Consider the following 13,079-nt stretch of genomic DNA (forward strand, 5'->3'; position numbering starts at 1 on the left):
TCTTCTGTCTTCATATAATTTTGTTCTGTGTTTACACTTGCCTACATCCCTGAATGTTAATCACTGATTTGTGACTATAAAAAAGGACAAGGACCATAATGTTCACTTACCCTAACCTACTGGGTAACACAGACTTCCCTAAGTGTTCCCTGGTCAAAACAGAATTTATCATGTGGAGAAAATAACATTTCTTGTTTATAAAACCTCTGGTAACAAGGAACCCACCATGGCTCTTGTTGTTTCTGTGCTGCTTGGCCTTACAGTCCTTGCTTAATTTGAATTCCAGTGTGTTGGATATCATTGCACCATTATCTGAGAGGCTGGAGGTCTGTTCTCTTGTGTCACCCAAGCTGAGGGCAGTGGAGCACCCCTGAGCACTGCTACTGGCACATGGCTCATCCCCTTGGTGCTGAGATCCTCACACAATGAGAAACTCAGTACATAAGAGCAGGATGTGCACAATCAAGTGGAGGGGGCAGGGAGCCACCTGCGCTCACCAGCATGAAATTCATCACCATCATCTCCATCATATCAGATTACCTGCCCCTATAATATCACTTCTCAAGAAATTAAAGTGAACATAAAAAAGGGCACCCTGCATATAAAAATGCTGTAAATTCCCTTTTAAGGTCTGCAAACCTGCAGACTTCCTGTTGGTTGGAAACACACGGTGAGAAGGTGGCAATTACAGCTTAAGCTGTTATGTTAGTGTGGTGAGAGGGAGAAGGGCAGGGAAGCTTGCAATCCTCTGGATTGAGTCCAGAAGCAATAAAGCACTGTGCTTATATCTAACACATGAGATGGGCACTGAATTCTGTAAGTTGAAAAACATGGCACAGGGGTTGCAGGGAAACACAAAACATTTACTCTGACACTGTGGTAGTACAATAGGATTTATGTACAGTATGGTGGAATCTGAGCTGATCCTACTTTGACCAGACAGTTGGACCAGATGACTTCCATATCCTTGTCAACCTCTATTATTTTGTGATTTGATGATTCTGTGAATTGGTAAAGCTTTATTTTGAAGTCAGATTTAAATTGGAGTGAAAAATGGAGCTTGTGTGTGGGAAGAGATGTGTAACATGCAGAGCACGGGACAGACTGAAAGGAAGCTGCCAGCTGCAGTGTGCCCTGTGGCCATCACACTGGGCTGTCAGCCCTGGGGCTCTGCACTGCACTCTGGTGATTTGTGAGGTCAGTTTGTTTCCTCAGTGACTGTCTCCACAACAGGACTTTGAAACTGGATCTTACTTGCCAAATCCATTTGATCCATTCAAAACTGGATTTAAATAGTGCTGGAAGCACACAGCGCATAACTCCTCATTCTTCAATTAAATTCATATTCCTTGATCCCAGTTTCTACCATCTTCTGTGGTTTATGTGTATGCTTTGGCCCAAAGAGACAATACATCTCCAACGTGGAAAACATTTATGTATGTTCTGAATTTTACTAACCCAAGCAGTTCCATTGAAACTGTGTGCATAATTTTAGTAAGTACATGTACACATGCCATAGAGATTGAGAGCTGAAAATTTGCAGCTGTGGGCAGACTTCAATCAGAAGAGGCCAATGTATCCTCTTTGTGATTTACATTTGTGTTTGAAATATTAGTATTAAATCCAGAACTGTCTTTAGGCAGGTGTGAATTGATGTGACTTAATGTGGAAAGTTTTAGGAGTCACAGTTAGGCATGTAACAGTGTATTTGCTTTGTTACATTCCATATCAGAAATACATCTTGGGTTTCTGAGAGCATCCCACATCTCACTGCCGTGGGTGTCAGAATAATCATTGTGCACTTTAATTTTGATCTGCTTTGTGCTCTCTCCAAGCCAACAGAAAAAAAATTGACCTTAAGTGGGATTAAGTCTGTTTACTTCACCAGGATTCAGGTCATTACTTTTAATGATTATGTTTCTAGAAATCACAAGTTTGAATAATAGCTATACTAGAGCTTTCCAGCTCCACTCCTACTATGTATTGGCTATTAAATATGTAATGGATTTTGCCACACACTGTATTTACCAACACTAAAGTACAAATAAACAGAAGAAGAGGACTCTGAAAACATTTTTTGAAGTTAAACTTTTTAACCAACAGCATTTGGACATATAATATTTATAATATTATATCTTTCAATCATGATCTTGCATTTATTTAATTATGTAGGTATTGTCACCTAGATGAATTTCATTATATTCACTACTGATTTATTGCTTCTGTAGAAAAGATTTTTATTTTTAAAATTATTCCTAGGATGAATACATTGGGACTGTTACTGCCGATTTTTTTAGTATCAGTTTGGACCATTTGGTAATTTGAGAGGAAGTCTTTACCTTCCTCAAGCCAAAAAGTAAAATGGAGAAAAGTTATATCACACTGAGAGAATTGTATATTGTATTGTCTCATATGGGTTTCTATATACATTATATAAATGTATATACATATATGCATTATATATAAAACCATGCCTAATATATATTATATATATGTATATATATAATATAAAAGTGTGTATATATTTAAAGATTTTAAAATTAAATTGTGGAGAGAATACATTGTTTGTCCTGTGAGCTATATAACAAGAGTATTCATGCCTTCAAAAATAATGTAAAATATGGTGGAAAATGTCATGCCCTCTTGGTCATGTTTTTTGGCTCATTTATTTTACATTTATGGGAATAGGCTTGTCAACTCTAAACCCATCTGGCTCTAGCAGAGGAAAAGAAAGAAAAAGCAGGAAGTCCATTTTTGGCAACAATCCTGGCAGGCTGAGCCCTGGGGAGTCAGCTGCTCTTGCCAAAGCATCTGGAAAAGGTAAAGTTAGCATCTTCTTTCACCAGTCACGTGGAATGACACTGTAATCCAGCACATGTAGCAGACCAAGCTGTTAAAGATCAAATACTTTGCAATGTGTAAAACGTTAAACTTTGGAATGGTTTCTCATTAACACAGCAGCTATTACAGTACCACTATTACAACTGAAGTGGTGAATGTGGAATATTAGGATTACTTGATCAGAAATGTGATGACCCTAATTCATAAGCAATTTGAAACTAATGTGCATTTTAAGTATCTTGAAATTTATATTTTTAAAGATATAAGTGAATATTTTCAAAGTACAAATGAAAGCCAGGACTGTTGGGCTGGTCCAGAAAAGAATTTTTATTGTCTGAAGTAGAATTTAGAGGCCTGAAATTTGGCCAAGTCCAAATGCGTAATTGTGCAAATTAGACTCTGTAGGTGATTCAGTTTGTGAACCTGGAAATTGTGCCTCTGCCTAGGAACAGATGTAAAGAAATACAGAGAAAGTACAGGAAAGGCTCTGGAGCAGGAGTAAGACCCAGATCCCCTGCCTTTCAAGTGAGTGCCATAAACAGATATTTTGAACTCATTTTCTGGCTCAGGGACAGTTGTATTTCTTGCAGCCCAAGGGCATGACTGCAGCAGACAGGAAAGATTTCCTTCTAGAGGCCAGTGTCCTAAAAATGAAGAATTGTGGTGCCTTATTCTAAAGCATATAAGTATTTTGCTGCCTTTTCCCCCAAATTTTGCAGTCTCTGTAGACTGTTTGGAAAATTAGCAGATGGCTTTCAGTCTTGCCTCTCTTCCTCATGTAAAATGTATAAATGAGAAGAAGGGAATTTTATTCCTTTATTTCATTTTTTTATTCCTTAACTTAATTTTTTATTCCTTAATTTAATTTTTTTATTCCTTAATTTTTAATTCCTAAATTTTTCCTAACCGGCAAATTCCAGTTAGGTATATATTTATGAAAGTGCTTGTTAGCACATCTAATCATGGTATTATTTCAATACTTGGATATTGTATTTCCTCTCAAGGATTGTTCTTACTGTGTCAGAAGGACTGTGACACTTGTCCTGAGTAGTGTCATTTTCCAGGATCACCTTTTTCTACCATAAGCAAAGCACGCACACTTACTCCACTAGAAAACATTGCATTTGTGGAGCCTCTGGACCTGCAGCTGTACCTTGAGGGCACTGTTTGTTTTCCAGGTCCCTTTGATGCGATGCGGCAGACCTGGGAAGATCCTTGCTCTCCTTACAACTCTCCAGCCTCCCTCAGTGCCATCATAAGGACTCCCAAGTGCTACCACATCTCGTCCCTGAACGAGAACGCTGCCAAGCGGCTCTGCAGGCGCTACTCGCAGAAGCTGATCCAGCACACCACCTGCCAGCTCCTGAGGACCTACCCCGCTGCCACGCGCATCGACTCCTCCAACCCCCACCCCCTCATCTTCTGGCTCCACGGGGTGCAGCTCGTGGCTCTCAACTACCAAACAGATGGTAAGGCTGCACAAACCCTGGGTTTAATACATTGGAAATGTGATAGGAGGCCTTACGTGGTGAATTTGTATTTTCCCTATTTACTTTTCCCCTGCTCTCCCGAGGGGACCTTCCTGTACCTGCACCCCAGCCACAAGCAGGTTCATACCACAGGAGTCGGGTCCTTGAGGGCAGTGACCTCAGAGTCCAGGAGCTTTATGCCAGTGCACCAGGTTCTCTGGTAACCCAGAAGTGCCTGGACAGCAACACTTCCATTTTTATTTTTATTTTATTGATGAAGGTTGTTTTTTTTCTCCCAGTTCAAGTAACTCTTACACTTTCAGATAATTTCAAGCATAAAAAAGTATGAACTACTTTTCACTTGGAAGTGCTGCCTTGGATGTTGGTTTAATGTTGATCAAAACATTTTTTGAATATTTGCTATCCTATCTTTGTTCCTTCATATTTTCCATTAGGTCATCTACAGTGCTCTACAGAACCTGGCATGAGCTCAGTTTGTTAGAGCATGGTGCTAACAGCATCAAGGCTGTGTGCTTGATCCCCAGTGGGCCATTCTCTTAAGAGCTGGACACAATGATCCTTGTGGGTCCCTTCCAATTCAGAATATTCTGTGGTTCTGTGATTCATTCTGCAGTTCAGGGCACATTCCTAGAAACTTCCCAGAGAAGTGTTGTAGGCAAGCCCTACAGCTCGATAAAGACAATGGAAAGGAAAGAATGAACTGTTCTTAGAGTTTTGTGTAATTACAAATAATTACTGGATAGATTGGACACATAAATCACACACAGTTGTGTAAACCAGGAATAGTACATAACTAAAATAGTTTAAAAAAAGATATTTCAAACATGACTTTGTCTTCATTGTTGCAGTTTTTCCATTGTACCATTGCTCTCGGTCAGTTTTGGCTGCCTTAATTTCGCAGATCTTCCTCTGCAACTCAACGCAGCAATGTTTGAGGCTAACGGTGGCTGTGGATATGTTCTGAAACCTCCAGTTCTGTGGGATAAAAACTGTTCAATGTACCAGCATTTTTGTCCATTGGAAAGAGATCTTGATAATAAGGAGCCAGCTATATATTCTTTAACAGTAAGTACATTAAAAGGGAATTTCATACAGGCAAACAGATAGAAGTAGACAATATACAACTACAGTCTTTAACCAGTATTGTAGTCATTTTTTATGCTTCTAAATGAAAAGATTGAATCTTTAAATGTTGCTTCCAAAGGTCAGCCTAACTAACAGAAATTGGAGAGGAAAGGAACAAAGATTTGTCTTTATTTCATTGTATTGGCTGATTTGTATCCATAGTTACTTCCCCTGTTTCCTTCACAGTATTTGTTGAAACTCAGTCTTGAAAGCATTTTCCCTGGGACTGCACAACTGTGTAAAATTGCACATGTGCCTTGATGTTCTACACATTTGTGAACACTTGAAAAGCTGCACAAAAAGCCATTATGAAAAGCTGTACTGAATCTTGAAAAAATATATTTTTGTAAGTCATATAACAAGATATATAATTCATGGATTATGTGGCCAAAAAAATGTACTCTCAGAAGCTAGTCCTTTCCAGGAAATGTGTCAGAAAAGTGAAATTCATAAGAACCAAGATTTTCCCAGCTGTGGTAATTGCACACTTAATTCTTGTGTTGTGTATGCCAAAGCAAGCCAGAGCTCAATGCCATCACCCCAGAGTAATAGAGAGGAAAGTGATCCTTTTTGACTGCGTTACTGGTACATTCATTATGGATTAATGTTCAGATGCCTTGAACAGTTGTATAGTGTATTTTTTCAGAGGAAAGATACCGTAGCAGTGGTGTTGGGGGTGGGACAGTTGAGGGAGCTCTGCTTTTGAACTTACTTCCCTGGCAATCACAAAAGTGAGCGTTGTAAAACTGTGCTTAGGGCTGTGCTGAGCAATATTTGGCTCGGGATCATGGCAGCTTAGGGATTACCCCCCTAACAGTTCTCTGTGCTCCTCCCTCTGCTGCAGATCGTGTCTGGCCAGAACGTTTGCCCCAGCAACAGCACGGGCAGCCCCTGCATTGAGATCGACGTGCTGGGGATGCCCCTGGACAGCTGCCACTTCCGCACCAAGCCCATCCACCGCAACACCCTCAACCCCATGTGGAACGAGCAGTTCCTGTTCCGCGTTCACTTCGAGGATTTGGTCTTTCTGCGCTTCGCCGTGGTTGAAAACAGCTGCTCGGCTGTCACAGCCCAGAGGATCATTCCCCTGAAAGCGCTGAAGAGAGGTGCGGCGTGGCTCCTGCTGGCACCCTAAGCCACAATGGCCCAGCACATTCCTGGGTTGAATCCTTCCAGAGGGAATTTTTTAATCAGTTGCATTTTTCTAGAGGAGACAGGGAGCGAATACCAGACAGCACACCACGGCCTGGCAGTACAGTGCTGATCTGGGACTCCCAGGGAGCTGGCAGCCCCCCCAGTGGCTTGTGAAAGGTCTGATCCTGTGCTGCTGTGGAGGCAGGGCCACGTGGGACACACCTGCTCCCATCCTCAGGCTGTGTCACCAGGGGACTGGCTGCTCCCTTAGGAAGCTTGGGGGGATTTCATTCCTGCCTTGTCCTTTGCCCAAGAAACTGCTGCAACAGCTGATCACTGGGCAGAGGGGAATTGCACTTCTCACAGCCACATGGCTGGAGGGGAGTCGGAGAAGGGGTGAAAAAAACCCCATCACTAATTGTGTGACACCTGGGGAGAGAGTCTCCATCTTGCCAGTAGCTCTTTTACATTTGCTTTGTGCCACTTTAATGCCACACAGCTGTCCGGGTTGGTGTGTGAGATTTGGCCATACACATGCATTTTCCAATGAGAATCAGACCTTGCTTCATTTGTGTTCTGATATTTAGATATTTTATGTACGACTCTATTGAATATTATGGTAAAACAAAGGCAGGATGCTCTATGAGCCCCTCAGCAGTAGGATTCGTGTTACCCTGTTGTACAGTGTGTTAATGCTGTGCTATTAGAGTGCTTCAAATCCTACCTGTGTGGCGAAGTGTAGCTATAAAACCAGCAAATTTGAGTTTTTCATTTATGAGACTTGTGTCCTAGGATATGGCAAAGTATTTACAGAAGGATTTTTCCTCTCTAGGCTACAGACATGTCCAGCTCCATAATCTACACAATGAGACTTTAGAAATTTCCAGTTTGTTCATAAACAGTCGGAGAATGGAAGAAAGTCCCTCTGGAAACACTCTGCCTGCATCTATGGTAATTTATTTTTTGTTTGTGTGCATGAATTACCTGTATTCTGTATTCTTGGTTTAATAACTACTATGGTGTGAAGATTTATAGGGCCAGAGTGTTCAAAGATGTTAGCCCTCAAACCTGCACATTCTTCAGACATACCTTAATGCCTTTTTTTTTTCCCTTTGGTGGAAGTAAGGTTATCCCACCTGGATAAAACTGTGGGAAGATAAATCTTTTCAAAGTCTGGCTCCTCTGCTGTATTTAGGTATAGAACAAGAAATGTGCTCCTCGACTGGAGGAGTGTGGACGAGCAGTCAGGTTCAGTGCAGCCTAATGCATTCCTTTGTGCACGAATTGTAAGCAAAGCATTTGAGACCAAAAAAAAAAGGAAGATGCAAATTACCAACAACTTTGAAATAATGAGAATAAAATTGATTTCTGTTACAAGAAAAGATGAACTCTGTAGTTCCATAAATACATACAGATTTCTATATGTGTGCACAGCCATATGTTTATATGTGCAAGTTTGTATACATATGTACAGGTATCTGTATGTCTAAAAATATGCATGCATAGATGTGATTTTTGTTTAAAAGCCCTTACTGTTAGGCTACCTGGGTTACTTGTGTTTTGGCAACTTTAAATATGTATTTTATCATTTTGCTGACTCCTAAAGTCTTAGATAAAACTTTCTGAGCTCCTGTGTGTGCAGCAGATATGTTGCATATATTACCTCCTGTGAATGCATTCCAAATTTCTATCTTGGTGAATTACAAGGGTAGAAAGGAAGAACAAATAGTTTGGAGGTTGAAACAAAGCTATTGCTTTTCATCCAGTCTGCATGCTGAATCCAAATATCTGAGCTCAGCTGGAATGGGGAATGAATGATGGAGAAGTGGCCCTTTGTCCAGGGGTAGTTTATGTATTCCCACTGGAAATCTTCATTTTTCTCTTCAGCTTCAAGAGACGATGGAGGCTTTTGGAGGGTTTGTTGGGGTTTTTTAGATGCCTCCATCTGTAGTGTAAGGAAGAGCCATGTATGAACTGAACAGCTTTGCTTTGTCAAGGCCCTCACAACTTGTGTACGGTTTCTTTTAAGCAACCTAGAAATAACATGCCTGTGTAAAAACGTCCAGTAACCTGTTGAATGTTGTCTGAACAGTTGTTTAGCCCGGGAGAAAGGAAAGCTGCCATGACTTACAAAGTGACAGTTCATGGAATTCCAGGCCCAGAGCCTTTCACTGTGTTCAGTGTGAGTGCAGGGACCACGGCTGCACAGCTGCTCCATCAGGTGAGCTCCTGCTGAATTGCAGACTCTGCGTTGCCAGAATCCACACTAACATCTGCTGCACCTCTGTCTCCCTGCACTTCTCACACATCACCCCAGCAAGGAGTGCTCTTAGAAATGCATTGCTGTGCAATTAATTACACAGCAAACACACAATATAAGCAGTGGAATTTTCCCAATCTTGGCTTCAGAGAATGGGTTTATAATCTTAGGACATATTCCTTATTAGTATTTTAATATTTGGGCATATGCAGATGAGAAAAACAGTGTCTCTAGTCAGTGGGTGCAGTGGGCTCTCCTTACAACAAAGGCAGACATTTCTGCACAGTTCTTTGAACTGAGGCACCACAGGAACAGAGAGTAAAAGTTAGAGGGCTAAGTTCATGAGTAGAAAAACCAGATAACTCAGCAGGGATTGTTATTCTAGCAGTGGGAAAAGACTGTACTGTCCTGGGATTATGAATAAATTTTCTGGCAAGCCAAAAAGGACCAAAATAAGCTTAAATAGTACTGCCTTGTCTGGAATAGTTGAACTGCTTGGCTGGGCTAAAGAGAACAGGACATTACCCTGGAGTAAAATATCTGAATAATAAATAGCACATCAGAAATCCTGCCTGCACTGTCAGAATAGTTACTGATTCTTAAAGCTTCCTTATTCATTCTCATTTATAACTACTAATTATGCAGTGTTTATATTTAGCATTCTAATTGTTGTGTGTTGTCTGTCTTAGCTCTTGGCTACCATAAAAGGCACCGAGTCATGTGCTGCAGACTATTTTCTGATGGAAGAGAAAAGTTTTATATCAAAAGAAAAGAGTGAATGCAGAAAACCACCATTCCAGAGAGTGATTGGTCCTGAAGAAGGGCTAGTGCAGCTTTTAAACAGTTGGTTCCCAGAAGAAGGATATGTTGGAAGAATTATCTTGAAAACTCGAGAGGAAGTAAGTCTGTTTTGGATAAATTATTATTTACAAAAGTAGCTAAAAATAGTTCTTAGGGCCACGAAACAAAAGGGTGCAGTATTTGTTTCACTTCTTGGTGAGTGATGTCAATGCTGTGTGCATTATTTAAAACCAAACTTAACTCTTGAGTGAGATGCACAACTGGACTTTATACACCTGTGTGACACCAACTGGACTTCCCTGAGCTCAGCTGTGTGGTGTTTATTCATTATGGCTCAGTCACCAGTTCAGTGACTCTGTTTGGAGTGATCTTTTCTAACTTAATGCAAATCTAGATTATGCCATGATAGAAAATTAATATAAAGATAATAGTTAATACCAAAGGATCATAGTAGAACTCCAGAAAACCACCATCAATTTAGATGGCAGCAACTTATCATCTGTCTAGAAAAATTAGAAATAATTTTGATATTAAAGAATAAGTCTAAAAGCCTCAAAGGATGATTAAATTATCATTTATAGGCTAAAATAATTAAATAAGTGATTTCTTTTAATTTAAAGGAGGAAGATTACTTCAGTTTACACTATGAGCAAAGCACCCACAGCTTAAAATATGCTAGTGCCCAGGCTTGTGAGACAGAGACAAAAAAAGCAGGAGAAAGACACTTAATAATCCCATTTTCAGAGGCACTTTCTTTGGTCAGTTAGGCAAATAAAAATGCTTGCTTAGTGCACAGACTTTACATGCATATATATATATATATATATATATATATATATGACAGAGGTGCTTTGGTATACTTTAAACTGAAAATGTATTTTTGCTTATTTTGCCAGAACTTTTAGTAAAGCTTCAATCTGACAAATTGCTATTATTTTACACAAGTCCATATTTTGGTTTCCCTTATATCTAACCTTTGGAACTAAAATGACAAGGTAGAAATTTGTTTGTAGAAATAGTAGTCTACTGAATTCTACTGACTGCAGCACTGCCTCTGTCAGTGTATGTTGCCACAGGTGTCCTGCCAAGCCCCATTCCGTCAGAAAATGGGTAAAAATCTGCCTTAGCTCATATGAAAATTATGCTGTTGTTCTGTCCTGTTATGTGAGTACCTCAAAGCATTACCCATAATTTTGAGCCTTTCTTCAGACAGCAGCACCACAGAGCTCGGGCTAGAAATGAAGCTGCAAATCTGACTGGAAAAACAAGGAGCAGGTCCAGTGACAGGGTGCAATACACAGCCCATATTTACAGCTTATGAATCCCAGCTGTGTTTCAAGTGTTCCAAGCCTTGGACAGAAATGCATTCTCTGAGAGAAGGTTCAAGGAGGAATTCTGTCTAAAATCTGCAGTAGTCATTGAAAAGGGAGAGAGAAACACACAGCCTTCCTCTTGCTCCATACCACAGGAAAATGTTCACTCAGATTCTGGCTCTCTAAATTCTTTTGGCTTTAGCGCAGGGACAGGAAAGAAAAGAACCCTTTCCACCATCTCCCATCATGTTACATGACAAAACATCATTTTGTATACATAAGGGAAGGATTTAAGAGACCATTTTTGTTAAATAGGATGTTATACAAACATCTCCATTCCTCACCTACTATGAAAGGTATTTCAGATATTGATTTTAGAAAACATGGATATTTACTAGCATTATTATTTATTATTAGCAGTAGTGGCTTGTCAAACCTCTCTTATAATGCATTTAACAAAATGGAGCCCAGGCAACTGCAGTCTCTAATTTCCATACAATAAAACCCTTGTGTGACCACCTGCTATTAGTTTTACCTCTCTTCAGTAAATAAAATTGCCTGTCATTTTCTCTGTAGAATTTAAATGAAAGAAATGTCTTTCAAGAAGCAAAGGAAGAAGCAGCCCTCAGCTCTGAGGATGACAGCTTCTTTGTTCAGGTGCATGATGTGTCCCCAGAGCAGCCACGCACCGTGATCAAAGCTCCGCGCCTCAGCACGGCTCAGGATGTCATACAGCAGGTAAGGGAGTGTGCCCACCTCAACATGTGGGCTGGAAGTTGGTTTCAAACAAGCTAAGGTGGGATTTGTTCTCAGCACTAGCTGAAGAATTGGTTTAGTAACCTGAATCTGAGAGAATGCCTTGTTTTTTCTTCTGTTTTTCTCCTTTTAAACAGACTCTCTGCAAAGCCAAATACTCCTACAGCATTTTGAGCAATCCAAACCCAAGTGATTATGTGCTCTTGGAAGAGGTGACTAAAGAACCAGCAAACAAAAAGTCTTCAACATCTAAACCATCTCAGAGGATTCTCTCTGATCAGGAGTGTGTGTTTCAGGCCCAAAGCAAGTGGAAGGGAGCAGGAAAATTTATCCTTAAGCTCAAAGAACAGGTTCAGGTAAAGATGCGATACTTTGCAGCAGATGTTACAGATGGTGTGTGATCAGCTTAATGGGAACCTGCTTTCCATGCAAGGGAGTCAGAACTGGCATGGGGGCAGGTGGACAGGACAGACTACAGCAAAAAGCAAATTTCCCCTTTCCTCTGAACTTCCCTTAATTATTCCTTTGCAAAACTGAATCAGTTACATTCAGCAATGATTCCCTCACAGCCTGCAAATCCAGAGCAACCTTTATCTGCTACCAGCTTTCTGTTTCTCAAAACCTTCTGGCTGTGCATGCCATGTTCCCTGTCATAATAAAGGACCATTCAAATGGGCAGAACTTAAAAGCTACTGGAATAAAGTCCCCTTTATTCCTGGCCAGTGAAAAAGTTGTTCTGTTGCTTTATCTCAGGCTTTAAAAAATGGCAGGAATTAAGTACATGCCTGCTGGAGAAGGAGCTGGAAAGGAGTGTTCTCCTTTCCAGCAAACACCACCAATCCACAGCTGCTGTTGCTTTAAAGTAAGTGCATTATAAGCAGAGATTACCAAATTTGCTAAACACATCTATAACAATGCATAATTTTTAATTAATTGATTCAGAACAATCAGAAGGAAGTGCCTGGATGAAAGCACAGCTGTACTGAGTTCCTAAAGGGAGGCCTGCTCAGCAGTATGTCAGGTGTTTTCATATTCATTCCTTATTTCCCAGCGAACAAGCAGCTGTTAAACCACCTCTATGATCTCTTTTAATTTTTCCAGGCAGCACGGGATGACAAGAGAAGAGGCATCTCCTTCACCAGTGAGCTGAAGAAGCTGACCAAGTCGAGTAAGCAGTACCGGGGCTTCGTGTCGGACGGTGGCCAGGGCAGGGAGGAGAGAGCCGCCTGCGCCCTGGCCTTCAGTGACATCATGGAATAGTCCTGGCTGCTGCCACAGCACGGCCTGCCAGGTACGGGAGACTGAGCCCAGCTCTGGGCAGCCTTTCAGAGCAGCAATCCCAGAGGATTCCTGCTCCCA

The 13,079-nt window shown here is 40.8% G+C and overlaps 1 protein-coding gene across 4 annotated transcripts in view; it reads left to right on the forward strand.

The window, feature by feature from the left end:
- The window catches only part of PLCE1 (phospholipase C epsilon 1), a 140,019-nt gene that overhangs the window by 121,927 nt on the left and 5,013 nt on the right, over positions 1 to 13,079 (forward strand). For all 4 annotated transcript variants that reach the window (XM_077183064.1, XM_077183063.1, XM_077183065.1 and 1 more), the window contains 10 exons: positions 2,689 to 2,820; positions 4,020 to 4,310; positions 5,233 to 5,396; positions 6,301 to 6,562; positions 7,423 to 7,541; positions 8,683 to 8,811; positions 9,540 to 9,749; positions 11,541 to 11,702; positions 11,858 to 12,076; positions 12,822 to 13,011. In XM_077183064.1, coding sequence (XP_077039179.1) covers positions 2,689 to 2,820; positions 4,020 to 4,310; positions 5,233 to 5,396; positions 6,301 to 6,562; positions 7,423 to 7,541; positions 8,683 to 8,811; positions 9,540 to 9,749; positions 11,541 to 11,702; positions 11,858 to 12,076; positions 12,822 to 12,980 — 1,847 coding nt within the window. In that variant the 3' untranslated portion in view covers positions 12,981 to 13,011. The remainder of the gene's footprint in view (positions 1 to 2,688; positions 2,821 to 4,019; positions 4,311 to 5,232; positions 5,397 to 6,300; positions 6,563 to 7,422; positions 7,542 to 8,682; positions 8,812 to 9,539; positions 9,750 to 11,540; positions 11,703 to 11,857; positions 12,077 to 12,821; positions 13,012 to 13,079) is intronic.

The sequence above is a fragment of the Agelaius phoeniceus genome, chromosome 9, assembly GCF_051311805.1.
Source record: "Agelaius phoeniceus isolate bAgePho1 chromosome 9, bAgePho1.hap1, whole genome shotgun sequence".
NCBI lineage: Eukaryota > Metazoa > Chordata > Aves > Passeriformes > Icteridae > Agelaius > Agelaius phoeniceus.